The sequence below is a fragment of the Oncorhynchus clarkii genome, chromosome 2 (genome assembly GCF_045791955.1).
Source record: "Oncorhynchus clarkii lewisi isolate Uvic-CL-2024 chromosome 2, UVic_Ocla_1.0, whole genome shotgun sequence".
Taxonomy (NCBI): Eukaryota; Metazoa; Chordata; class Actinopteri; order Salmoniformes; family Salmonidae; genus Oncorhynchus; species Oncorhynchus clarkii.
Window position 1 is genome coordinate 91481128 of NC_092148.1, and position 27593 is coordinate 91508720.

At 44.7% G+C, this 27593-nt stretch overlaps 2 protein-coding genes across 6 annotated transcripts in view; both read left to right on the top strand.

Annotated features, from left to right (window-relative positions):
* Window positions 1–27593, top strand: part of LOC139376285 (uncharacterized) — a 1125987-nt gene that overhangs the window by 40390 nt on the left and 1058004 nt on the right. The window lies entirely within an intron of this gene.
* LOC139376165 (ubiquitin-conjugating enzyme E2 Q2-like) lies at window positions 3609–27561 on the top strand. 5 transcript variants are annotated; one of them, XR_011627890.1, is made up of 16 exons: window positions 3609–3793; window positions 4549–4653; window positions 5671–5793; window positions 6151–6207; window positions 13142–13225; window positions 15983–16054; window positions 16183–16267; window positions 18067–18127; window positions 18242–18332; window positions 18457–18515; window positions 20156–20204; window positions 20399–20494; window positions 20604–20670; window positions 20790–21126; window positions 22231–25566; window positions 25663–27561. XR_011627890.1 is itself a non-coding variant. In XM_071118444.1 (14 exons), the coding sequence occupies exons 1-14, from the start codon at window positions 3635–3637 to the stop codon at window positions 20819–20821; spliced, it is 1140 nt and encodes a 379-aa protein (XP_070974545.1). In that variant the 5' UTR covers window positions 3609–3634; the 3' UTR covers window positions 20822–21305. The 5 variants fall into 5 exon arrangements, 3 of the variants coding, with proteins under 3 accessions (XP_070974545.1, XP_070974533.1, XP_070974553.1); XR_011627891.1 differs by having other exon boundaries at window positions 3611–3793; window positions 15983–16039; XM_071118444.1 differs by lacking the exons at window positions 22231–25566; window positions 25663–27561 and having other exon boundaries at window positions 20790–21305.

Genomic DNA, 27593 nt, shown 5'->3' on the forward strand with positions numbered 1-27593 from the left:
ATGCCACACCTGTCAGGTGGATGGATTATCAAGAAGCTGATGATTAAACAGCATGATCATTACACAGGGGCACCTGATACTGAGATAATGAAAGGACACTCTAAAATATGCAGTTTTGTCACACAACACAATATCACAGACGTCTCAAGTTTTGAGGGAACGTGCAATCTGCATGCTGAATGCAGGAATGTCCACCAGAGCTGTTACCAGAATTTTTTTTTTACCATAAGCCGCCTCCAACATCAATTTAGATAATTTGTCAGTACGTCTAACAGGCCTCACAACTGCAGACCATATGTAACCACGCCAACCCAGGACCTCCACATCCGGCTTCTTCACCTGCGGGATCGTCTGAGACCAACCATCCGGACAGCTGATGAAACTGAGGAGTATTTCTGTCTGTAATAAAGCCCTTTTGTGGGGGAAAACTAATTCTGATTGGCTGGACCTGGCTCCCCAGTGTGTGGGCATGCCCTTCCAGGCCCACCCTTGGTGGCTCTCCTACCCAGTCATGTAAAATCCATAGATTAGGGCCTAATTAATTATTTCAATGGACTGATTTCCTTATATGAACTGTAACTCAGTAAAAAAAAAAAAATGAAATTGTTGCATGTTGCGTTTATATTTTTGTTCCATGTATAGGAAGAATAAATGGGTTTACTAACATCTGTTGACAAGACTGAAAAACTGCATTGATTGACGACAGCTTTCTCTTGATATAGGACTGTTCATTATAGAGTGGAATATCAGATAAAATGACTGACACCTAATGATATTTCAGCTCTAAGGTTATTTATTATGATTTTTTTTTATTTTATTATCCTGGTTTTCGATTTCGATAATGTTTTTTAGTCATTAAATGCACTATGCATTATGTGGGTTAAAGGCTGTAACAATACAGAATAAAACAAGCAATACAAGTCCCATGATGGTAGTGACTGACCATTCCTCCTATTCACTTAATTTTAATAAAATTTTTAAGTTGTAAATATTACATTTGTTTTAGGCTTATTCGATAAATATTATTTAATTCCAAGTCATCATCACATGACAAAATCTATATTTTAGTAGTTCTTCAAGGTAAATAAGGCACACTTTTATGAATGCTGAATACCACTATCTTAGGTCATGTATTTTCAGGTAGAGACCCTCTTGATTGTATGTTCTTCAGTCTCTTCTCTCTGTCTCAGACTGGACAAGTAGGCACGCAATGGATTATGGTCATTGTAGTTAATTACCATGTTTTCTGATGCTGAACTTTGTCAAATATTGGCCTGTTAGAAACTACAAATCCCTACTACATCGCACAGTTTGGGCTTGATCGAACAAAATGCAATTCAAATCAATGAAAGGACCTTGGTCAATTAGTTGTTTAAAAACAAAAAAATAACCGGCAAGTCAGTTAATCACTCAACCCAAATTCTCACTAGTTGAGGGGGTGTGAAGAGACCTGCCTTATACCTACCTACCTATTCATTTGTTCATTAAGGTCGGTTGCTATGATTGTCAAATCCACCACACTAGTGACAGAACATGTTGAGAGACTGGTTGGGAGGAAATTGTTTAATTGAATATAAGGAGGGTGTGCCCAAATCAAATGTTATTGGTCGTATACACATGTTTAGCAGATGTTATTGCAGGTGTAGCTAAATGCTTGTGCCATTCGGAGGGTTGTTCTTAGGGGGAAGGTGTTCTTAATGTTTTGTACACTCAGTGTTCAGTAGGTCTACACTGACCCGTTTAGAATGGATGCAAAGTGTTGACTTGCATGCTTGTTCATAGCATAGAATTAATTATAATTTGTTCTATTGCTATGTTTCAGGTGTTTGGAAGACAAAGGTTAAATAAAGAGAAATATAGAAATTAACATTTTTTTATTGTTCATTAAAATAATGACAACAATTCTCCATCATGAGAATTACTGTAGGCCTATAATAATAATGCTACACTGAACAAAAATATAGATGCAACATGCAACAATTTCAAAGATTTTACTGAGTTACAGATCATATAAGGAAATCAGTCAATTTAAATATATAAATTAGGTCCTAATCTATTGATTTCACATGACTGGGAATACAGATACCTTTAAAAAAAATATATATATGGGTGTGGATCAGAAAACCAGTCAGTATCTGGTGTGACCACCATTTGCCTCATGCAGCGCGGCACATTTCCTTCGCATAGAGTTGATCAGGCTGTTGATTGTGGCCTGTGTATGCAGGCCATGGAACGAGTTGGACCTTTTCTGCTTCCAGGAATTGTTTACAGATTTTTGTGATATGAGGCCGTGCATTATCATGCTGAAACATGAGGTGATGGCAGAGGATGAACGGCACGACAATGGGACTCAAGATCTCGTCACAGTATCTCTGTGCATTCAAATTGCCATCAATAAAATGCAATTGTGTTCGTTGTCCGTAGATTATGCCTGCCTATACTACAACCCCACCGCCACCATGGGACACTCTGTTCACAACGTTGACATCAGCAAACCGCTCACCCACATGACTCCCTACACGCTGTCTGCCATCTGCCGGGTACAGTAGAAACCTGGATTCATCCGTGAGGAGCACACTTCTCTAGCGTGCCAGTGGTCATCAAAGGTGTGCATTTACCCATTAAAGTCGGTTACGACTCCAAACTGCAGTCAAGTCAAGATCCTGGTGAGGACGATGAGCCCGCAGTTGAACTTCCCTGAGACAGTTTCTGAAAGGTTGTGCAAACCCAGTTTCATCAGCTGTCCGGGTGGTTGGCCTCAGACTATCCCGCCTGTTGTGGCGGTTCTGGGGTGGCGTGGTTACACGTGGTTGTGAGTCCGCTTGGAGGTATTGCCAAATTCTCTAAAACAACGCTGGAGGCGGCTTATGGTAGAGAAATGAACATTAAATTATCTGGCAACAGGTCTGGTGGACATTCCTGCATTCAGCATGCCAATTGCACGCTCCCGCAAAACTTGAGACATCTGTGGCATAGTATTTCGTGACAAAACTGCACATTTTAAAGTGGCCTTTTATTGTCCCCAGCGCAAGGTGCATCTGTGTACGGATCATGCTGTTTAATCAGCTTCTTGATATGCCACACCTGTCAGGTGATTTGATTATTTTTGCAAAGGAGAAATGCCCACTAACAGGGATGTAAACACATTTGTGAACACATCTCTGGGATGTGAAACCAACGCATTACATGTTGAATGTATATTTTTTGTTCAGTGTACATAGGTAGCCTATATTTCAGATTCCATCTAGGTTCTACCTTGCTGAATAATCACAATAGCGGCCAGTATGATGACAATACCTAGCAGAGGAATTTGGTTTATCTGACAGGACTGTGAGCCTCATGCCCTTTCAGGATGGTGCTGAGATCCCATCTCAATAAGAGTGCCCTGCACTGGCTCAGCATTGTGCAAAAAAAAAAAAAAAACATTTTACATTTTTTTTATATATATATATTTTTTTACAGAATTTGATCTCAATCCATATTAATCATACATATATATCTACTTCACCTGTTATGTATTCAGAAACATTGGACTATATGATATTCCTGCCAAGCACCGACTACGCGGTCTCAATACACCCCAACTTCCCCTCCCCTCCCCCGCGGACTGCCTGGTTTGAGATGTGAGTGGAAGATGTCGGTTTCGGGTCTGAAGGCCGAATTGAAGTTTTTGGAGTCAATTTTTGACCCAAACCACGAACGTTTCAGAATTATCGATTGGAAGCCCGATGAGCTTAGTTGTCAGTTTAATGTAACCGGTGAAAAACTGTTGATAATACATTGCAACATCACGGTAAGAACGAAACTAGCGTAGCTAACGTAGCTAGTACAGACACACACACACAGGGCGATAAACATGACGAATTTGGATAGCTATGCTTTGTTTTGTTTTTTTGTTGTTGTTGGAGATCATTAGCTAACCACATAATATATAAATGTGCTAAGACTTTTCAGTTAGTTTATACTCCTAATAAAAAAAATGTTTTTAAAAAAGGGGGTCATATGTCCAGGTATAGTTAGCTATGCTAGCTAACTCGTTAGAAAACAAGAAATAAGATCCTATTTGTAAACGTTACCCCTTTTTTGGGGGGTTGTTATTAAGCTAATGTTAGCTAGTAGGCTAATGCGTCTTTAAATTATTTATTTTTTAAACTCACAATGCCTTTTTGCCACAAGGCCAATCTATAAAAATATATCTTGATATTTGTACCTTTTTTAAATTTTATTTGTATTTATACAATAACTTGTCAAAAGGTAACGTGACCTGCGAACACAATTGCTGACTAATGGAGATAATGAATAGTCCTGGGTAAAATAATTAATAAGGGTTGTTCTCATTAGCTAGCTAACTAAAAACCAGGACATAACGTTATAAGTCAGCGCTACTATAGGTAGGTAGGTTGCATATTTATCGATGCTTCTTTCTATATGTAAAATATAATTCCTTTATACTGAAGTAGCTCCACCTACTATCTACAGTTCAATGCTGTTCCATTAGAGCTTTACCAAGTAATGATGTGATCAATTGATCATCCCCTCCCCTCCCAGGAGTCATACCCCTCTACACCCCCAATCTGGTTTGTTGACTCTGATGATCCAAGTCTGACAGAGGTGTTGGAGCGCTTGGAAGATGTCAGAAAAGGAACATCTTTGGTAAGTCTCTTGCCTGTGTGTGTGTGTGTAGATTGTGTAGTTTTCTACCTTCATCTTCAATACTATGTGTTGTAGGATGTCGCTACCGGCTCTCACAGAAGGCATAGGCCCTAATATCACCTACAAAATTGTTTGATTGTATATATGCCTTTTACCCGAACTGAATTAGTCAATACGTGCGTACATTTTTACGAATGGTTGACCCCAGCGGGAATTGAACCCACTACCCTTGCAGTTGTTAGTGGCATTTAAAAAAAATAAAGTTAACCTTTATTTATCTAGGCAATTCAGTTAAGAACAAATTCTTATTTAATACCCCGGCCAAACCCGGACGACGCTGGGCCAATTGTTCGCCGCCCTATGGGACTCCCAATCACGTTGGGGTTGTGATACAGCCTGGAATCGAACCAGGGTCTGTAGTGACGCCGCTAGCACTGAGATGCAGTGCCTTAGATTGCTGCGCCACACAAATATCATACCATCAAGACATGCTAACCTCTCGCCATTACGATAGTATTGGAGGTTAGTGTTTTGGGCCTCTGTTAGATATTTTATGCCTCTGTAACTTTCTCACTCACAATTATTCACAATTCAACCGGGATTATCCGTAATCATTGTAGCGTCCACATTAATGTAGAAGTTTTTTTAGAAACATGATATTCTTATTTACAATAAAAGTAACTCTAAAATTGCACAATACACGGTTCACCCGATATGGATGAAAATACCCTCAAATTAAAGCAAACAGATTGCACTTTAACCTCCATAGTCATTGTATAATTTCAAATCCGAAATCCTGGAGTACAGAGATAAAACAACACAAACATGTACTGTCCCAATGCTTTTCTCTTTTCCTCATTTCTTTGTTATTCCTGGGAATACTTGGTCAACAGATTTCCTACATGAAACTCCTTTTTTTTTGACTGAATTCCTTGTGTTTTTAGTCGCGCGACGACCCCGGCTCCAAAGAGATACTGTTGAATGACAGTTGACCTGTTGTGTGTTTTGTTTCCCCAGCTCCTGCAGCAGCTGAAGCGTCTCATCTGTGACCTGTGTCGACTGTACAACCTGCCCCAGCACCCAGATGTTGAGATGCTAGATCAGCCCCTCCCTGCTGGGCCCATCAACCCAGAGCGCAAGGTAGGGCTCATTCTAGGATGAAATTCTATTTATTTGGTAGGCCTGACAACCCCATATAAATAGAATCTGGAACTGGTGGACTCTGATTTGAATCACGTTTGTAGGCTGACCCCCCCACACAGTTTGAAGTCAACAAATATTCAGTTGGTTTGAATCACATTTTAAGTGGAAATAATTTTAGCCTCAAATGATGTTTCAGACTAATCTAAATATTGTGACTCAAGGATGGGGACAGCCCTATCGCAAGGCAATAATCGTATTCTGGGCCTGAGTAACATTCCATACCAAAATTGATAGTCAGAAGTCTTTAAACTCACAATCCATTTTTTTGTCTTTCCTTTCCCGCTCTCTTTATAGCATGGACCAGCAGATGAAGTGACATCCGAGGAGGAAGAGGAGGAAGAAATGGGCGAGGTGTGTGTGTACCGGTTTTTGTGTGTGTGCATGTTTACCTACCTGTGTTCAACAAACATTACATATAGATATAATATCCACATTCATCTTACACGTATTGTGCGTGTGCTGTATATAACGTATCTTGTATGTATGTATACTATATAAAACCTCTCTTGTGTGCAGACCTTAAATTTAAGGGCGTCCTGTCATCCCTGGGATGATGGAAAAATATGTCGGGGACAGTTCTGGGACGATAGATCCTAAATTCATACAACCACTGAACATAATTACAACGTTATAACCAGTAATAAGGCGGATGCAATTGATCTGAACGTTTAGTTTAAAATGTTGATAAACAATATATTCACACGGCAGTAGGCTACGTGCAGATGTACCGTTCTAAAACCCCACTGCACATCCAAGCGCTTTCTTGTGACGGAAATGAAAGATTGACATTTAAAATGAGGGGAGATCTAAAGATGCAACAACTAGCATGGATTGCTAATATAACTAGGATTATCATCAACTAGCATGGATTGCTAATATAACTAGGATTATCATCAACTAGCATGGATTGCTAATATAACTAGGATTATCGTCAACTAGCATGGGATGCTAATATGACTAGGATTATCGTCAACTAGCATGGGATGCTAATATGACTAGGATTATCGTCAACTAGCATGGGATGCTAATATGACTAGGATTATCGTCAACTAGCATGGATTGCTAATATAACTAGGATTATCATCAACTAGCATGGATTGCTAATATAACTAGGATTATCATCAACTAGCATGGATTGCTAATATAACTAGGATTATCATCAACTAGCATGGATTGCTAATATGACTAGGATTATCGTCAACTAGCATGGGGTTGCTAATATGACTAGGATTATCATCAACTAGCATGGATTGCTAATATAACTAGGATTATCATCAACTAGCATGGATTGCTAATATAACTAGGATTATCATCAACTAGCATGGATTGCTAATATAACTAGGATTATCATCAACTAGCATGGATTGCTAATATGACTAGGATTATCGTCAACTAGCATGGGGTTGCTAAAATGACTAGGATTATCGCTAATATGAGTAAGATTGTGTCTTTGGCTGCTGGACAATGAAAGAAAGTTGATTTTTTTAAACCAATAGAACACGAGAGAAAAGCTGTTTTCAATGTTTATAAAATAATTCCCTCAACGTTTCTGTGGTCCTATTTTGGTTAGGCTACCTTAAAACACGGTAAGACATGCCCCATAACCTGGAGGTTTTAATGTAATTTTATGGTTAAATAGTTACAAAATACTGACTTCCTCCGCTCGCTGACTTCCTCCGCTCGCTGACTTCCTCCGCTCGCTCGCTGACTTCCTCCGCTCGCTCGCTGACTTCCTCCGCTCGCTCGCTGACTTCCTCCGCTCGCTCGCTGACTTCCTCCGCTCGCTCGCTGACTTCCTCCGCTCGCTCGCTGACTTCCTCCGCTCGCTCGCTGACTTCCTCCGCTCGCTCGCTGACTTCCTCCGCTCGCTCGCTGACTTCCTCCGCTCGCTCGCTGACTTCCTCCGCTCGCTCGCTGACTTCCTCCGCTCGCTCGCTGACTTCCTCCGCTCGCTCGCTGACTTCCTCCGCTCGCTCGCTGACTTCCTCCGCTCAGATTGCAATTGCGTTGCTTAACAGGCACTTTCCGCTCTTGTGACCATAAGATCTGAACAAACCGTGCCTTGAGTGGCCTATGTCCAAAGTCGCAGGCCTGTAGACGTTAATGTTAATTATCCTACAATATATTTGTCGAACATGAGCGGCGTTTTATTTATGTAATTAAAAGTATCGTTACAGATTGGCTACATTTCTGTCTCCTCGTGTAAAAGCATCTGTCTGGACATGACAGGCAATACGCATAGGCTATCACCTACACTTTGACAAAAAAGCTAATTATTTATACTGAACAAAAAACATAAACACAACATGTAACAATTTCAAATATTTTACTGAGTTACAGTTCGCATAAAGAAATCAGTCAATTTAAATACATTTATTAGGCCCTAATCCATGGATTTCACATAATGACTGGGAATACAGATATGCATCTGTATACCTTTAAAAAAAAAGGTAGAGGTTTGGATCAGAAAACCAGTCAGTATCTGGTGTGACCATTTGCCTCATGCAGCACTGCACATTTCCTTCACATGGAGTTGATCAGGCTGATGGTGGCCTGTGGAATCTGAGTATGCAGGCCATGGAATTGTTTACAGATCCTTGCGACATGGGACAGTGCATTATGATGCTGAAACATGAGGTGATGGCAGAGGATGAAGGGCACGACAACGGGCCTCAGGATCTCGTCACCGTATCTCTGTGCATTCACATTGCCATCGTGTTCATTGTCCGTAGCTTATGCCTGCCCATACCATAGCCCCACCGCCACCATCTCTGTTCAAAACTTTGACATCAGCAAACCACTCGCCCACACGACTCCATACAGTTGAAACCGGGATTCATCCGTGATGAGCACACTTCTCCAGCGTGCCATTGAAGTTGAGCATTTGCCCACTGAAGTCTGTTTCGACACCAAACTGCAGTCAGGTCAAGACCTTGGTGAGGAAGACGAGTATGCAGATGAGCTTCCCTGAGACGGTTTCTGACAGTTTGTGCAGAACTTCTTTGGTTGTCTAAACCCACAGTTTCATCAGCTGCCTGGGTGGCTGGTCTCAAGATGATCCTGCAGGTGAAGAAGCAGGATGTGGAGGTCCTGGGCTGTCGTGGTTACACGTGGTCTTCCGGTTGTGAGTCCGGTTGGCTGTACTGCCAAATTCTCAAACTGCTTATGGTAGAGAAATAAACATTTGACATTATCTGGCAACAGCTCTGGTGGACATTGGTGCACTCAGCAGGCCAATTGCACGTTCCCTCAAAACTTGAGACATCTGTGGCGTTGTGTGACAAAACGGCACATTTTAGAGTGGCCCCAGCACCAGGTGCACCTGTGTAATGATCATGCTGTTTAATCAGCTTCTTGATATGCCGAACCTGTCAGGTAAATGGATTATCTTAGCAAAGGAGAAATGTTCACTAACAGGGATGTAAAACACATTTTTTCACAATATCTGACAGAAATATTTTTTTGGTGCGTATGGATTTTGTTGGGGATCTTTTATTTCAATTCATTTACATGTTGAGTTTGTTTTTTGTGCAAAATAGATTTCATATTATTCCAACGTTGCCTTTTTCCGAGGCACATCTTTGTCTATTAGAATGTTCTAGAGTATCATATCAAAACGTAAACAAATATTTTTCTTAATTTGGGACGGTATATCTTCAGGTTGGGGCGGTATATCTTCAGGTTGGGACGGTATATCTTCAGGTTGGGGCGGTATATCTTCAGGTTGGGACGGTATATCTTCAGGTTGGGGCGGTATATCTTCAGGTTGGGGCGGTATATCTTCAGGTTGGGGCGGTATATCTTCAGGTTGGGGCGGTATATCTTCAGGTTGGGACGGTATATCTTCAGGTTGGGGCGGTATATCTTCAGGTTGGGGCGGTATATCTTCAGGTTGGGACGGTATATCTTCAGGTTGGGGCGGTATATCTTCAGGTTGGGGCGGTATATCTTCAGGTTGGGGCGGTATATCTTCAGGTTGGGACGGTATATCTTCAGGTTGGGACGGTATATCTTCAGGTTGGGACGGTATATCTTCAGGTTGGGGCGGTATATCTTCAGGTTGGGGCGGTATATCTTCAGGTTGGGACGGTATATCTTCAGGTTGGGACGGTATATCTTCAGGTTGGGGCGGTATATCTTCAGGTTGGGGCGGTATATCTTCAGGTTGGGGCGGTATATCTTCAGGTTGGGACGGTATATCTTCAGGTTGGGACGGTATATCTTCAGGTTGGGGCGGTATATCTTCAGGTTGGGGCGGTATATCTTCAGGTTGGGACGGTATATCTTCAGGTTGGGGCGGTATATCTTCAGGTTGGGACGGTATATCTTCAGGTTGGGACGGTATATCTTCAGGTTGGGGCGGTATATCTTCAGGTTGGGACGGTATATCTTCAGGTTGGGGCGGTATATCTTCAGGTTGGGGCGGTATATCTTCAGGTTGGGGCGGTATATCTTCAGGTTGGGACGGTATATCTTCAGGTTGGGGCGGTATATCTTCAGGTTGGGACGGTATATCTTCAGGTTGGGACGGTATATCTTCAGGTTGGGACGGTATATCTTCAGGTTGGGACGGTATATCTTCAGTTTGGGGCGGTATATCTTCAGGTTGGGGCGGTATATCTTCAGGTTGGGGCGGTATATCTTCAGGTTGGGACGGTATATCTTCAGGTTGGGGCGGTATATCTTCAGGTTGGGGCGGTATATCTTCAGGTTGGGGCGGTATATCTTCAGGTTGGGACGGTATATCTTCAGGTTGGGACGGTATATCTTCAGGTTGGGACGGTATATCTTCAGGTTGGGGCGGTATATCTTCAGGTTGGGGCGGTATATCTTCAGGTTGGGACGGTATATCTTCAGGTTGGGGCGGTATATCTTCAGGTTGGGACGGTATATCTTCAGGTTGGGACGGTATATCTTCAGGTTGGGGCGGTATATCTTCAGGTTGGGGCGGTATATCTTCAGGTTGGGACGGTATATCTTCAGGTTGGGACGGTATATCTTCAGGTTGGGGCGGTATATCTTCAGGTTGGGGCGGTATATCTTCAGGTTGGGGCGGTATATCTTCAGGTTGGGACGGTATATCTTCAGGTTGGGACGGTATATCTTCAGGTTGGGACGGTATATCTTCAGGTTGGGACGGTATATCTTCAGGTTGGGGCGGTATATCTTCAGGTTGGGGCGGTATATCTTCAGGTTGGGGCGGTATATCTTCAGGTTGGGGCGGTATATCTTCAGGTTGGGGCGGTATATCTTCAGGTTGGGGCGGTATATCTTCAGGTTGGGGCGGTATATCTTCAGGTTGGGACGGTATATCTTCAGGTTGGGACGGTATATCTTCAGGTTGGGACGGTATATCTTCAGGTTGGGGCGGTATATCTTCAGGTTGGGGCGGTATATCTTCAGGTTGGGGCGGTATATCTTCAGGTTGGGACGGTATATCTTCAGGTTGGGGCGGTATATCTTCAGGTTGGGGCGGTATATCTTCAGGTTGGGACGGTATATCTTCAGGTTGGGGCGGTATATCTTCAGGTTCAGGGGGCGGTATATCTTCAGGTTGGGACGGTATATCTTCAGGTTGGGACGGTATATCTTCAGGTTGGGGCGGTATATCTTCAGGTTGGGGCGGTATATCTTCAGGTTGGGGCGGTATATCTTCAGGTTGGGGCGGTATATCTTCAGGTTGGGGCGGGCGGTATATCTTCAGGTTCAGGGGGCGGTATATCTTCAGGTTGGGGCGGTATATCTTCAGGTTGGGGCGGTATATCTTCAGGTTGGGGCGGTATATCTTCAGGTTGGGGCGGTATATCTTCAGGTTGGGGCGGTATATCTTCAGGTTGGGGCGGTATATCTTCAGGTTGGGGCGGTATATCTTATATATCTTCAGGTTCGGTATATCTTCAGGTTGGGGCGGTATATCTTCAGGTTGGGGCGGTATATCTTCAGGTTGGGACGGTATATCTTCAGGTTGGGGCGGTATATCTTCAGGTTGGGGCGGTATATCTTCAGGTTGGGGCGGTATATCTTCAGGTTGGGGCGGTATATCTTCAGGTTGGGGACGGTATATCTTCAGGTTGGGACGGTATATCTTCAGGTTGGGGCGGTATATCTTCAGGTTGGGGCGGTATATCTTCAGGTTGGGGCGGTATATCTTCAGGTTGGGGCGGTATATCTTCAGGTTGGGACGGTATATCTTCAGGTTGGGACGGTATATCTTCAGGTTGGGACGGTATATCTTCAGGTTGGGGCGGTATATCTTCAGGTTGGGGGGTATATCTTCAGGTTGGGGCGGTATATCTTCAGGTTGGGGCGGTATATCTTGGGACGGTATATCTTCAGGTTGGGACGGTATATCTTCAGGTTGGGACGGTATATCTTCAGGTTGGGACGGTATATCTTCAGGTTGGGACGGTATATCTTCACGGTATATCTTCAGGGGGACGGTATATCTTCAGGTTGGGACGGTATATCTTCAGGTTGGGGCGGTATATCTTCAGGTTGGGGCGGTATATCTTCAGGTTGGGGCGGTATATCTTCAGGTTGGGACGGTATATCTTCAGGTTGGGACGGTATATCTTCAGGTTGGGACGGTATATCTTCAGGTTGGGGCGGTATATCTTCAGGTTGGGGCGGTATATCTTCAGGTTGGGGCGGTATATCTTCAGGTTGGGGCGGTATATCTTCAGGTTGGGACGGTATATCTTCAGGTTGGGACGGTATATCTTCAGGTTGGGACGGTATATCTTCAGGTTGGGGCGGTATATCTTCAGGTTGGGGCGGTATATCTTCAGGTTGGGGCGGTATATCTTCAGGTTGGGGCGGTATATCTTCAGGTTGGGGCGGTATATCTTCAGGGGGCGGTATATCTTCAGGTTGGGACGGTATATCTTCAGGTTGGGACGGTATATCTTCAGGTTGGGACGGTATATCTTCAGGTTGGGGCGGTATATCTTCAGGTTGGGACGGTATATCTTCAGGTTGGGACGGTATATCTTCAGGTTGGGACGGTATATCTTCAGGTTGGGACGGTATATCTTCAGGTTGGGGCGGTATATCTTCAGGTTGGGGCGGTATATCTTCAGGTTGGGGCGGTATATCTTCAGGTTGGGGCGGTATATCTTCAGGTTGGGGCGGTATATCTTCAGGTTGGGGCGGTATATCTTCAGGTTGGGACGGTTGAAATTTCACTAAGGTTGGATTCTTGGAGGGTGATGAGGAATGTTAGCCTGGAGCCCTGCTTGTGTGAATGCATAACTCTATATGTGATAACGGTGTTTGTGTTCAGCAGGACATTGAAGACCTGGACCACTATGAGATGAAGGAGGAGGAGCCTGTACATGGGAAGAAGTCAGAGGACGACGGGATTGAGAAGGTGATTACTGTGATACACACCTCTTTCTCGCTCTCTGTCGGTCGGTCTCTCTCCCTCGCTCTCTGTCGGTCGGTCTCTCTCTCCCTCGCTCTCTGTCGGTCGGTCTCTCTCTCCCTCGCTCTCCGTCGGTCGGTCTCTCTCTCCCTCGCTCTCTGTCGGTCGGTCTCTCTCTCCCTCGCTCTCCGTCGGTCGGTCTCTCTCTCCCTCGCTCTGTCGGTCGGTCTCTCTCTCCCTCGCTCTCAGTCGGTCTCTCCCTCCCTCCCTCGCTCTCTGTCGGTCTCTCTCCCTCCCTCCCTCGCTCTCTGTCGGTCTCCCTCCCTCCCTCCCTCGCTCTCTGTCGTTGTCTCTCCCTCCCTCGCTCTCTGTCGGTCTCTCTCCCTCCCTCCCTCGCTCTCTGTCGTTGTCTCTCCCTCCCTCGCTCTCTGTCGGTCTCTCTCCCTCCCTCCCTCGCTCTCTGTCGGTGTCTCTCCCTCCCTCGCTCTCTGTCGGTCTCTCTCCCTCCCTCCCTCGCTCTCTGTCGTTGTCTCTCCCTCCCTCGCTCTCTGTCGGTCTCTCTCCCTCCCTCCCTCGCTCTCTGCCGTTGTCTCTCCCTTGCTCTCTGTCGGTCTCTCTCCCTCCCTCCCTCCCTCCCTCCCTCCCTCCCTCCCTCGCTCTCTGTCGTTGTCTCTCCCTCCCTCGCTCTCTGTCGGTCTCTCTCCCTCCCTCCCTCGCTCTCTGTCGGTCTCTCCCTCCCTCGCTCTCTGTCGGTCTCTCTCCCTCCCTCCCTCGCTCTCTGTCGGTCTCTCCCTCCCTCGCTCTCTGTCGGTCTCCCTCCCTCCCTCCCTCGCTCTCTGTCGGTCTCTCCCTCCCTCGCTCTCTGTCGGTCTCTCTCCCTCCCTCCCTCCCTCCCTCCCTCTCAGCCGTTGTCCCTCCCTCCCTCCCTCCCTCTCTATATATGTCAATCTACACTGAGAGAAAATATAAATGCAACATGCAACAATTTCAAAGATTTTACTGAGTTACAGTTCATAAGGAAATCAGTCAACTGAAATAAATTAATTAGGCCCTAATCTATGGATTTTACATGACTCTGAATACAGATATGCATCTTGTTGGTCACAGATACCTTTAAAAAAAAAACAGGGATATGGATCAGAAAACCAGTCAGTATCTGATGTGACCACCGCCTCATGCAGCGCGACACATCTCCTTCACATAGAGTTGATCAGGCTGTTGGTGGTGGCCTGTGGAATGTTGTCCCCACTCCTCTTCAATGGCTGTGTGAAGTTGCTGGATATTGGTGGGAACTGGAACACGCTGTTGTACACATTGATGCAAAGGATCTCAAACATGCTCAATAGGTGACATGTCTGGTGAGAGTGCAGACCATGGAAGAACTGGGACATTTTCAGCTTCCAGGAATTGTGTACAAATCCTTGCGACATGGGGCCGTGTATTACCATGCTGAAACATGAGGTGATGGCGGCAGATGAATGGAACGACAACGGGCCTCAGGATCTCGTCACGGTAGCTCGGGCATTCAAGTTGCCATTGATAAAATGCAATTGTGTTCATTGTCCGTAGCTTATGCCTGCCCATACCATAACCCCACTGCTACCATTGGGCAATCTGTTCACAACGTTGACATCAGCAAACCGCTCGCCCACACGACGCCATACACGCTGTCTGCCATCTGCCGGGTGCATTTGAAACCGGGATTCATCCGTGGAGAGCGCACTTCTCCAGTCGCCATCGAAGGTGAGCATTTGCCCACTGAAGTCGGTTACGACGCCAAACTGCAGTCAGTTCAAGAGGATGACAAGCACAAAGATGAGCTTCCCTGAGACGGTATCTGACAGTTTGTGACAGTTACCACAGTCAAAATTGGCCATATAGTAAAAAATAAATGAAAATAAGGTTAGGTTTAGGATTTAATCCTGAGTCGCTTTACCACAGATATATCCTCCAATCACAAAAGGTAAATATTGGAACTTTTCTTTCTCCACAGATCGTCTTGGTGTCTGGTTACTAAGCAACCATTTTTGTTTTGTTTTTCCAGACAAAACCATTCTGTCAAACTACATTTTCACCTCTAAAATATGGCAATTCCAACCACAAAACATCTTACGGCTCAAAATACAACAACTTTCCTACCTAACAGCTAAATGTTTTTATTTAAAAAAATGTTTTTTACTTTGTTATAAATCGTATTCTACTTTCGAGGCTCCTCTTCCATGTTGTCATGGAAAAATCTGAATATTATTTCCAGGGTAGCCCAGTGGTTAGAGCGTTGGACTAGCAACCGAAAGTGATGCAAGTTCAAATCCCCGAGCTGACAAGGTACAAATCTGTCGTTCTGCCCCTGAACAAGGCAGTTAACCCACTGTTCCTAGGCCGTCATTGAAATTAAGAATTTGTTCTTAACTGACTTGCCTAGTTAAATAAAGGTGAAATATAAAAAAATATATAAATAAAATTTAAAAAACAATGAGCAGCTCCTCTGGAAATCATATTGAATGCTGAGATTTCTGAAAGACAATTTTCTTTGGCAATAACTGTCTTTTCCTTGCATGTTTTTTTGAAAAAATTGCTTCTTGTAATTGTGAAAGTCAGCGTTACATTGTACTGTGTACACTTTGCTGTATATTATAACTTGTTTACTATTGTTTTGCTATCTTAATTGAGCTATTTTTGTCAACATTTAGTTTCTAACTTTTTATTATTTAAATGAAGCACTTCCTACTGCATTAATAAAGTTGGATGTGATTTGATTTGAAGGAGAACCTGGCCATCCTTGAGAAGATCCGTAAGAACCAGAGGCAGGACCACTTGAACGTAAGTGCTCATTCGGTAAGGCGTCTTTTTCTTTTTTTCAAGAGGGTGGGGGGGGGAACGGGAACATTTCCACCGTTTTTTATAGTCTCTTGTCTTGCTCTAAGGTAGCCTGGTTCTGATCCGTGTTGTGATGCCTGTTTCAGGGTGCCGTTTCTGGTTCAGTTCAGGCGTCTGATCGTCTCATGAAGGAACTCAGGGAGATCTACAGATCACAGAGTTACAAGACAGGTGAGAGATCGACAGGTCGGGGTTACAAGACAGGTGAGAGATCGACAGGTGAGAGATCGACAGGTCAGAGTTACAAGACAGGTGAGAGATCGACAGGTCGGGGTTACAAGACAGGTGAGAGATCGACAGGTGAGAGATCGACAGGTGAGAGATCGACAGGTGAGAGATCGACAGGTGAGAGATCGACAGGTGAGAGATCGACAGGTGAGAGATCGACAAGTCAGAGTTACAAGACAGGTGAGAGATCGACAGGTCGAAGTTACAAGACAGGTGAGAGATCGACAGGTCGGGGTTACAAGACAGGTGAGAGATCGACAGGTGAGAGATCGACAGGTGAGAGATCGACAGGTGAGAGATCGACAGGTGAGAGATCGACAGGTGAGAGATCGACAGGTGAGAGATCGACAGGTGAGAGATCGACAGGTGAGAGTTACAAGACAGGTGAGAGATCGACAGGTCGAAGTTACAAGACAGGTGAGAGATCGACAGGTCGGAGTTACAAGACAGGTGAGAGATCGACAGGTCGGAGTTACAAGACAGGTGAGAGATCGACAGGTCGGAGTTACAAGACAGGTGAGAGATCGACAGGTCGGAGTTACAAGACAGGTGAGAGATCGACAGGTCGGAGTTACAAGACAGGTGAGAGATCGACAGGTCGGAGTTACAAGACAGGTGAGAGATCGACAGGTCAGAGTTACAAGACAGGTGAGAGATCGACAGGTCAGAGTTACAAGACAGGTGAGAGATCGACAGGTCAAGAGTTACAAGACAGGTGAGAGATCGACAGGTCAGAGTTACAAGACAGGTGAGAGATCGACAGGTCAGAGTTACAAGACAGGTGAGAGATCGACAGGTCAGAGTTACAAGACAGGTGAGAGATCGACAGGTCAGAGTTACAAGACAGGTGAGAGATCGACAGGTCAGAGTTACAAGACAGGTGAGAGATCGACAGGTCAGAGTTACAAGACAGGTGAGAGATCGACAGGTCAGAGTTACAAGACAGGTGAGAGATCGACAGGTCAGAGTTACAAGACAGGTGAGAGATCGACAGGTCAGAGTTACAAGACAGGTGAGAGATCGACAGGTCAGAGTTACAAGACAGGTGAGAGATCGACAGGTCAGAGTTACAAGACAGGTGAGAGATCGACAGGTCAGAGTTACAAGACAGGTGAGAGATCGACAGGTCAGAGTTACAAGACAGGTGAGAGATCGACAGGTCAGAGTTACAAGACAGGTGAGAGATCGACAGGTCAGAGTTACAAGACAGGTGAGAGATCGACAGGTCAGAGTTACAAGACAGGTGAGAGATCGACAGGTCAGAGTTACAAGACAGGTGAGAGATCGACAGGTCAGAGTTACAAGACAGGTGAGAGATCGACAGGTCAGAGTTACAAGACAGGTGAGAGATCGACAGGTCAGAGTTACAAGACAGGTGAGAGATTGACAGGTCAGAGTTACAAGACAGGTGAGAGATCGACAGGTGAGAGATCGACAGGTCAGAGTTACAAGACAGGTGAGAGATCGACAGGTGAGAGATTGACAGGTCAGAGTTACAAGACAGGTGAGAGATCGACAGGTCAGAGTTACAAGACAGGTGAGAGATCGACAGGTCAGGGTTACAAGAGAGGTGAGAGATCGCCAGGTGAGAGATCGACAGGTCAGAGTTACAAGACAGCTGAGTGCTGGCCTGGCTCAGCACCCCATTGGTCCTAACCCTCCAGTGAGTGTAGGTCTGATGACGATAACACGTTGATTTAACAGTGATGTTCACCTGTATATATCTTGTTATTCATTTCCAGGTATTTATTCGGTGGAGCTAGTCAATGACAGCCTTTATGAATGGCACGTCAAAATAAGAACGTAAGTTTTCAGAGCCGGGTATTATTTCACAGAGCGGTGGTAGCTTCCCCTGTTTCCTAGCTGTGTCTTAAGTCTGGATAATACAGTGTAATCATTCTGTTGTTATTTTAACAGGGTAGACCCAGATAGTCCGTTGCATAGTGACTTGCAGGTTCTGAAGGAAAAGGAAGGGGTGGACTACATTCTGCTCAGTTTCTCATATAAAGTGAGTTTAATTCATTTGATTTGATTTTTTTTTTTATAAATTAATTTATTATTATTTTATTTTTTTATGAGGCGGGATAGAGGTTTTGCGATGATAAATGTGTTTTCTTGTTTGACACTTTCAGGATAACTTTCCTTTTGACCCACCATTCGTACGGGTCGTCTCTCCTGTTCTGTCCGGAGGGTGAGTGCTGCTCAGTGACGTCTGGATGGTCTTATTGTCCTACGCTTCTGTTTTTACCCTAGAGTATTCTGTCTGTCCTTTTCATCATGTCCCCTGAACGTGATCTAGAGTAGTCTGTTTGTCCTTTTCATCATGTCCCTGAACGTGATCTAGAGTAGTTTGTCTGTCCTTTTCATCATGTCCCTGAACGTGATCTAGAGTAGTTTGTCTGTCCTTTTCATCATGTCCCTGAACGTGATCTAGAGTAGTCTGTTTGTCCTTTTCATCATGTCCCTGAACGTGATCTAGAGTAGTCTGTCTGTGTCCTTTTCATCATGTCCCTGAACGTGATCTAGAGTAGTCTGTCTGTGTCCTTTTCATCATGTCCCTGAACGTGATCTAGAGTAGTCTGTCTGTCCTTTTCATCATGTCCCTGAACGTGATCTAGAGTAGTCTGTCTGTCCTTTTCCTCATGTCCCTGAACGTGTTCTAGAGTAGTCTCTGTCCTTTTCATCATGTCCCTGAACGTGATCTAGAGTAGTCTGTCTGTCCTTTTCATCATGTCCCTGAACGTGTTCTAGAGTAGTCTCTGTCCTTTTCATCATGTCCCTGAACGTGTTCTAGAGTAGTCTCTGTCCTTTTCATCATGTCCCTGAACGTGTTCTAGAGTAGTCTCTGTCCTTTTCATCATGTCCCTGAACGTGTTCTAGAGTAGTCTCTGTCCTTTTCATCATGTCCCTGAACGTGATCTAGAGTAGTCTGTCTGTCCTTTTCATCATGTCCCTGAACGTGATCTAGAGTAGTCTGTCCTTTTCATCATGTCCCTGAACGTGTTCTAGAGTAGTCTCTGTCCTTTTCATCATGTCCCTGAACGTGATCTAGAGTAGTCTCTGTCCTTTTCATCATGTCCCTGAACGTGATCTAGAGTAGTCTGTCTGTCCTTTTCATCATGTCCCTGAACGTGTTCTAGAGTAGTCTCTGTCCTTTTCATCATGTCCCTGAACGTGATCTAGAGTAGTCTGTCTGTCCTTTTCATCATGTCCCCTGAACGTGATCTAGAGTAGTCTGTCTGTCCTTTTCATCATGTCCCCTGAACGTGATCTAGAGTAGTCTCTGTCCTTTTCATCATGTCCCCTGAACGTGATCTAGAGTAGTCTCTGTCCTTTTCATCATGTCCCCTGAACGTGATCTAGAGTAGTCTCTGTCCTTTTCATCATGTCCCTGAACGTGATCTAGAGTAGTCTGTCTGTCCTTTTCATCATGTCCCTGAACGTGATCTAGAGTAGTCTGTCTGTCCTTTTCCTCATGTCCCTGAACGTGATCTAGAGTAGTCTGTCTGTCCTTTTCATCATGTCCCTGAACGTGATCTAGAGTAGTCTGTCTGTCCTTTTCATCATGTCCCTGAACGTGATCTAGAGTAGTCTGTCTGTCCTTTTCATCATGTCCCTGAACGTGATCTAGAGTAGTCTGTCTGTCCTTTTCATCATGTCCCTGAACGTGATCTAGAGTAGTCTGTCTGTCCTTTTCATCATGTCCCTGAACGTGATCTAGAGTAGTCTTTTCATAATACTTTAGCTTCTGCTAAATGACTATAATTAGATGGGCCAAATTATTTTCTGGTTCGTGAACCAGTCTTGGTACTTCTCTGTCCTCTATTTCAGGTACGTTCTTGGCGGCGGGGCCTTATGTATGGAGCTTCTCACAAAACAGGTCTGTATTTGAATACGATTCATACGTTGTTTATCCCTCACCAAAGTTCCTGAAGACGCTGTCTCTTTCTCTTTGCTCAATTGTCTTAAAAAAAAAAGAAGTTTTTAGTCTGTTCTCCTCCTCACCTCCTCTCCTTCATTGCCACTGATCTGACGAGGTTTTCAGACCGACCAATTAGTATTTCTTTGTTCCAGGGTTGGAGCAGTGCCTATTCCATTGAGTCTGTCATCATGCAGATCAACGCGACCCTAGTCAAAGGAAAAGCCAGGGTGCAGTTCGGAGCCAATAAGGTAAACAACTGTAGTAACTTTTGGCAAACATTATTACATTTCTTTTGTCACACCATGTGAGGTTGTTGAAGATGAATCTAATCCGTATTTTCACTTAATATTCTTCTAGAATCAGTACAGTCTTGCCAGGGCTCAACAGTCATACAAATCCCTGGTGCAGATTCACGAAAAGAATGGTAAATGATCCTCATTGAACTATCGATCCATATAAACATGAACGAAAATAGACGATGATGATACAAATCCGTGGTTGTTATGGCAACCTTGTGTGTTTATTTTTTATTTATTTTTTCAGGCTGGTACACACCTCCTAAAGAAGATGGGTAAAGAGTTCACTCCTCATTCTCCCTGGGAACATAATGTCTTTTGGGTAAAAAAACAAAAAAAACAACAACAATATATTTTAATTTCTTATGGAGCTATTTTCTCCCTGCTGACTTATTGGGAGTTATATCATCTTCCTTGAGGAAACCAATTGGCAAATTCTTCCGTCTGGCCTGTCGTCAGCTCAGTAGACCAGTATCTCTTCTCTGCCTGGCCCAATAACGGGCTAGACTGTCTACTCCCTGCTGCATCACTCCACTGTCCCCTTCACCTGAGGAGAATGTCTGTTATATCTGAGGGGCTCGGCGGTCCTGTTGCATCACTCCACAGCCCCCTTCACCTGAGGAGAATGTCTGTTATAACTGAGGGGCTCGGCGGTCCTGTTGCATCACTCCACAGCCCTCTTCACCTGAGGAGAATGTCTGTTATAACTGAGGGGCTCGGCGGTCCTGTTGCATCACTCCACAGCCCCCTTCACCTGAGGAGAGTGTCTGTTATAACTGAGGGGCTCGGCGGTCCTGTTGCATCACTCCACAGCCCCCTTCACCTGAGGAGAATGTCTGTTATAACTGAGGGGCTCTGAGGTCCTGTTTCATCACTCCACAGCCCCCTTCACCTGAGGAGAATGTCTGTTATAACTGAGGGGCTCGGCGGTCCTGTTGCATCACTCCACAGCCCTCTTCACCTGAGGAGAATGTCTGTTATAACTGAGGGGCTCGGCGGTCCTGTTGCATCACTCCACAGCCCCCTTCACCTGAGGAGAGTGTCTGTTATAACTGAGGGGCTCGGCGGTCCTGTTGCATCACTCCACAGCCCCCTTCACCTGAGGAGAATGTCTGTTATAACTGAGGGGCTCGGAGGTCCTGTTTCATCACTCCACAGCCCCCTTCACCTGAGGAGAATGTCTGTTATAACTGAGGGGCTCGGCGGTCCTGTTGCATCACTCCACAGCCCTCTTCACCTGAGGAGAATGTCTGTTATAACTGAGGGGCTCGGCGGTCCTGTTGCATCACTCCACAGCCCCCTTCACCTGAGGAGAGTGTCTGTTATAACTGAGGGGCTCGGCGGTCCTGTTGCATCACTCCACAGCCCCCTTCACCTGAGGAGAATGTCTGTTATAACTGAGGGGCTCGGAGGTCCTGTTTCATCACTCCACAGCCCCCTTCACCTGAGGAGAATGTCTGTTATAACTGAGGGGCTCGGCGGTCCTGTTGCATCACTCCACAGCCCCCTTCACCTGAGGAGAGTGTCTGTTATAACTGAGGGGCTCGGCGGTCCTGTTGCATCACTCCACAGCCCCCTTAACCTGAGGAGAATGTCTGTTATAACTGAGGGGCTCGGCGGTCCTGTTGCATCACTCCACAGCCCCCTTCACCTGAGGAGAATGTCTGTTATAACTGAGGGGCTCGGAGGTCCTGTTGCATCACTCCACAGCCCCCTTCACCTGAGGAGAATGTCTGTTATAACTGAGGGGCTCGGCGGTCCTGTTGCATCACTCCACAGCCCCCTTCACCTGAGGAGAATGTCTGTTATAACTGAGGGGCTCGGCGGTCCTGTTGCATCACTCCACAGCCCCCTTCACCTGAGGAGAGTGTCTGTTATAACTGAGGGGCTCGGCGGTCCTGTTGCATCACTCCACAGCCCCCTTCACCTGAGGAGAATGTCTGTTATAACTGAGGGGCTCGGAGGTCCTGTTGCATCACTCCACAGCCCCCTTCACCTGAGGAGAATGTCTGTTATAACTGAGGGGCTCGGCGGTCCTGTTGCATCACTCCACAGCCCCCTTCACCTGAGGAGAGTGTCTGTTATAACTGAGGGGCTCGGCGGTCCTGTTGCATCTTTTCACATTTTGTTTTCCCTTATCTCTCTCTCGATGTGGAGAACAGCCTTTTCTCCTTCCATACATGCGCTGGTTTTGACGACGTGGGCTCGACTAACGGATCATCTTGATTAGTTCCTCCTCGGTGAGAGAACCTACCTACTGTACAGCAGACAGGTCTGACTAGAGCTGGTTTGTTCGTATCCACAACCACCACCACCTGTTTTTAGTGTGAAGCTGTACGCTCTTACAGCCAGCCACAGCATTGGCAGTGGGATTTGAACTGAAACCTCTCCGTGGTGACAGTTGGATTTGAACTGAAACCTCTCTGTGGTGACAGTTGGATTTGAACTGAAACCTCTCTGTGGTGACAGTTGGATATGAACTGAAACCTCTCTGTGGTGACAGTTGGATATGAACTGAAACCTCTCTGTGGTGACAGTTGGATTTTAAAGCGAATATGAAGGACGATGGAGGATCACTTAAGATGTTTCAGTGATGTCATCTTTAGTGACGCTGCTCCTTTTTCTCCCCTGACTTTGTGTAATATTTACTGGTACCAAATTACAGATGTTGTTTAAAAGAAATAGTATATGCTTAAATGTTATTCTGCTTGCTGGCTTTTTTTTTGTTGCTTTTTATTTTATTTTTTATGTCCCAGCAGTAACATCATGTGCCAGATTGGTGACAAAATGGCGGGTGACTAGGATGCAGGAAGGGGTCTCCCAAATGACATCCTAGTATCTAGATAGTGCACTTCTTTTGACCTTTGACCTATGGGAATGAAAAAGCAGGATATAGACAACATTCTTAGGAAAGCAAAGTAACTGGATCATTCTTCTTTTTTTTCTTTTTCTGATAAACATGTCGGTCCAAAAAAATACTGGACGCTGTAGTAAACGAGTTGCCATTTTGGGATGAAATCTACCACTGCGTACCATTTTTTTTTTAGAATGGTTAAGTGAGCTAGCTCCTGTCATGTTGTTTTTCTATTTAAGGGGATCGCGTAGGGGATGGCCTGGTTCCAGATCTCCTGGGGTTTGGTCTGTACCCAGAAGTTCATACCGTTTCTCTACCGTACCGGGTTATGCGGTATTACCGAATGTGCACAGAAGTTGTTGGCTCTATTTTTATGCACAAAACAAATTTAGGTAACAGGGGCTCTTGATCCAGGAAGGGATTGAACGTCTCTGCTGTAACCAAGTAGCTTGATCTTGACATCTCAACACTTAGCTAGCAAGTCAACAAGCATCGTGCATAGCTGGAGCCCTGAGCTGGATATCATTTATAGTTATAAGCAGTGGCGTAGCACTCACTCCCATAACAACCCCTCCACCCCACCCCCAAAAAAAACTCCATTCTAAATCATACCATTCGTTATTACCCCGGTATAAATTGTATATATTGCCTATTGTCCTCTAATGACCATAGGACAAGACGGCACAAATGGACCTGGGACCAACCAGGCTGGAGCATAGCATGCAAGGCTACCACGGCACAACACCGTTACCATAGCCAGCTACATTACCAGCTAGTTACCATAGCTACATTACCAGTTAGTTACCATAGTCGGTTACATTACAAATTAATTACCATAGTTGCATTACCAGCTAGTTACCATAGTTGCATTACCAGCTAGTTACCATAGTTGCATTACCATAGTTACCATAACTAAAGCACCAGTTAGTTACCTTAGTCGGCTTAATTAGACATTAATTAGTCCCTAATCTATGGATTTCAAATGACTTGGCATGGGCACAGCCATGGAAAGGGCCTGGGAGGGCATAGGCCCACCCACTTGGGAACCAGGCCCACCCCCAGCCAATCAGAATGAGTTTTTCCCCCAGGGGGGTTTTATATTACAGACAGAAATACTCCTCAGTTTCATCAGCTGTCCGGGTGGCTGGTCTCAGACGATCCCGCAGGTGAAGAAGTCAGATGTAGAGGGGGGCTAGCTTGGTAACACGTGGTCTGCGGTTGTGAGGTCGGTTGGACGTACTGCCAAATTCTCTAAAACGAAGTTGAAGGTGGCTTATGGTATAAAAAAAAATGAGCATTCAGTTCTCTGCCAAAAGCTCAGGTGGACAATCCTTGCTGTCGCCATGCCAATTGCACACTCCCTCTACTTGAGATATCTGTGGCATAGTGTTGTGAAAAAAACTGCACATTTTAGTGGCCTTTTATTGTCCCTCGTACAAGGTGCACCTGTGTAATGATCATGCCATGTAATCAACTTCTTGATATGCCACACCTGTCAGGTGGAGGAATTATTTTTGGCAAAGGAGAAATGCTCACTAAGAGAGATGTAATCAAATCTGTGAACAAAATATGAGAGAAATAGGCTTTTTGTGCATATGGAACATTCCGTGGATCTTTAATTTCAGCTCATGAAACATGGGACCAACACTTTACATGTTGAGTTTTATGTTGTTGTTCAGTGTATTTGGAGGAGAGCTCTCCTGACCTGGTAAAATAATAACATCTTAATATGCGTCCTAAATTGGACCCTATCGCTCCTCATATGGCTCCGGTCTAAATTAGTGCACTATATAGGTAATAGGGTTCTATAGGGCTCTGGTCTAAAGTAGTGCACTATATAGGGAATAGGGTTCTATAGGGCTCTGGTCTAATGTAGTGCACTATATAGGTAATAGGGTTCTATAGGGCTCTGGTCTAATGTAGTGCACTATATAGGGAATAGGGTTCTATAGGGCTCTGGTCTAAAGTAGTGCACTATATAGGTAATAGGGTTCTATAGGGCTCTGGTCTAATGTAGTGCACTATATAGGGAATAGGGTTCTATAGGGCTCTGGTCTAAAGTAGTGTACAATATAGGGAATAGGGTTCTATAGGGCTCTGGTCTAAAGTAGTGCACTATATAGGGAATAGGGTTCTATAGGGCTCTGGTCTAAAGTAGTGTACTATATAGGTAATAGGGTTCTATAGGGCTCTGGTCTAAAGTAGTGTACTATATAGGGAATATGGTTCTATAGGGCTCTGGTCTAAATTAGTGCACTATATATAGGAAATAGTGTTCTATAGGGCTCTGGTCTAAAGTAGTGCACTATATAGGGAATAGGGTTCTATAGGGGCTCTGGTCTAAAGTGGTGCACTATATAGGGAATAGGGTTCTATAGGCCTCTGGTCTAAAGCAGTGCAGGGAATATAGGGAAGGGAGCAGTGCAGGGAATAGGGTGCCATTTGGGATGCTACCCTAGAATACCAGACCTGGTTGACCGTTTGTCTATACATACTGAATAGTGTTTCTGCGTTTTTCCACCTTGTTAAACCAAGAATATGTTTTGGCTAAATATCTTTTTTTGAGGTATACTAATAAGGATTACAGTATTATGACAGTATAAATTGCTCTCATGAACTGAAATGTGGAAATTTTGTAACGCTGATATTTACCCTGTTTTGTTTAGTGTTTTCAACATGCTACTATAATATGTCTCTCCCAATTGGCACCCTAGTCCCTATATAGTTCACTACTTCTGTCCAAGGCTCATAGTCCACTATATAGGGAATAGGGTGCCATCTAAAACACTGCTAGGGTCTTATCTGCATGTCTACCTCCATGCTTTTGGCTTATATCAGAAACATGAGTATCTGCTGGTCTTTGTTGTCTTTAGTCCCTAATACATATATCTAGGCTAGGCTACTATGGGTTTTTATTTCTGAGTGTGAGAGGAGGTCTTTAAATATATCTTGTCTGTAATGGGTAAGTATATTTTTTGCACAAAACGACAAGGATGTGCCTCAGAAGTCAATACACCTGAACTAACAAATCAAGTTTTTAGGATCTCACCTTTTTCTGAATCGGAGGAAAATCTGTCTTTCTAGAGGTAACTATTATGTCCCTTTTTTCCTTCAATCGTACAGGCTCCCACTTATGGAGAAAGGTGGAGAATGGCGACGGGTTGTTTGAATTTCTAGGGGTCGAGAGGGAAGAAGGGGATGGTTGTTTAGTAGTACATCTACTTGGCTCCGTATGACCCAAGATTACATCCCAAATGGTACCCTTTTTTATTCCCTAAATAGGGCATTACTTTTGACCAGGACCCATAGGGCTGTGGTCTAAAGTAGTGCCCCCCTACAAAACCTTGGTCCGTTACTTCTGCACAGAATTGATGTCTTGTGATTCCCATTATTATTATTTTTGAGTAACTTAGTTCAGCTCAGTAGAACTTTCCTCTCACGTTTAGGTAGCTGCTTCCCACTTGATACCCAGGCCCTGTCTAGAAAACAAGCCCCCCCCCCCCTCACCTACCCCCAGACACCGGTGGGATCTGAGGCTGTATGTATATCAAGTGTCTCAGAGTGGGAGTCTTGATCTAGGAGGATTTCTCTTCACAGATAATTACGAATATGATGACACGGACAAGGAGGATCCTAGATCAGATCCCCATACTCTTGAGACGCTTGATACCGACGGACTCTGATACACATTTGATAGGTTTAAGCCATATGCTCTGATCGGGGCTAGGTGAATATATTACCACATTTATTACACGTGTCCAACCTTCTCAGATCTCCACAAGTGTCTGGGGGAGGGGGTAGGTAGAGTGGCTAGGTGTTGATTCTGGACAGGACCCAAAATCTCTGGACGGAGGCGGAGGGCGGGGTATAGGTGCTCATTCACTTTGGGCAGAGTCAGTTCAGTCATTCATTCTGTGATTTTAAATAGGTTTGCACGTTCCTCTGTACCTGGACAGTGTTTTTGATAGAAGGTTAATCTGTCTTCTCTATCTAGACTAATTTGTAAAATCATTTTCTGGTCGTCAACAAATGGTTGGGACAGATTGTCAAGTTTTTGCACCCGTTGTTGGCATGCTTTGTTTTTTTGTTTTCAAGGGACATTTTGACCATGTACAGTAATTTGTAAACTTGCATCAAGTTTATGAATAAAGACATTTTAAGATTATTTCTCGGTGATTTATTACTTGATTTGTTACT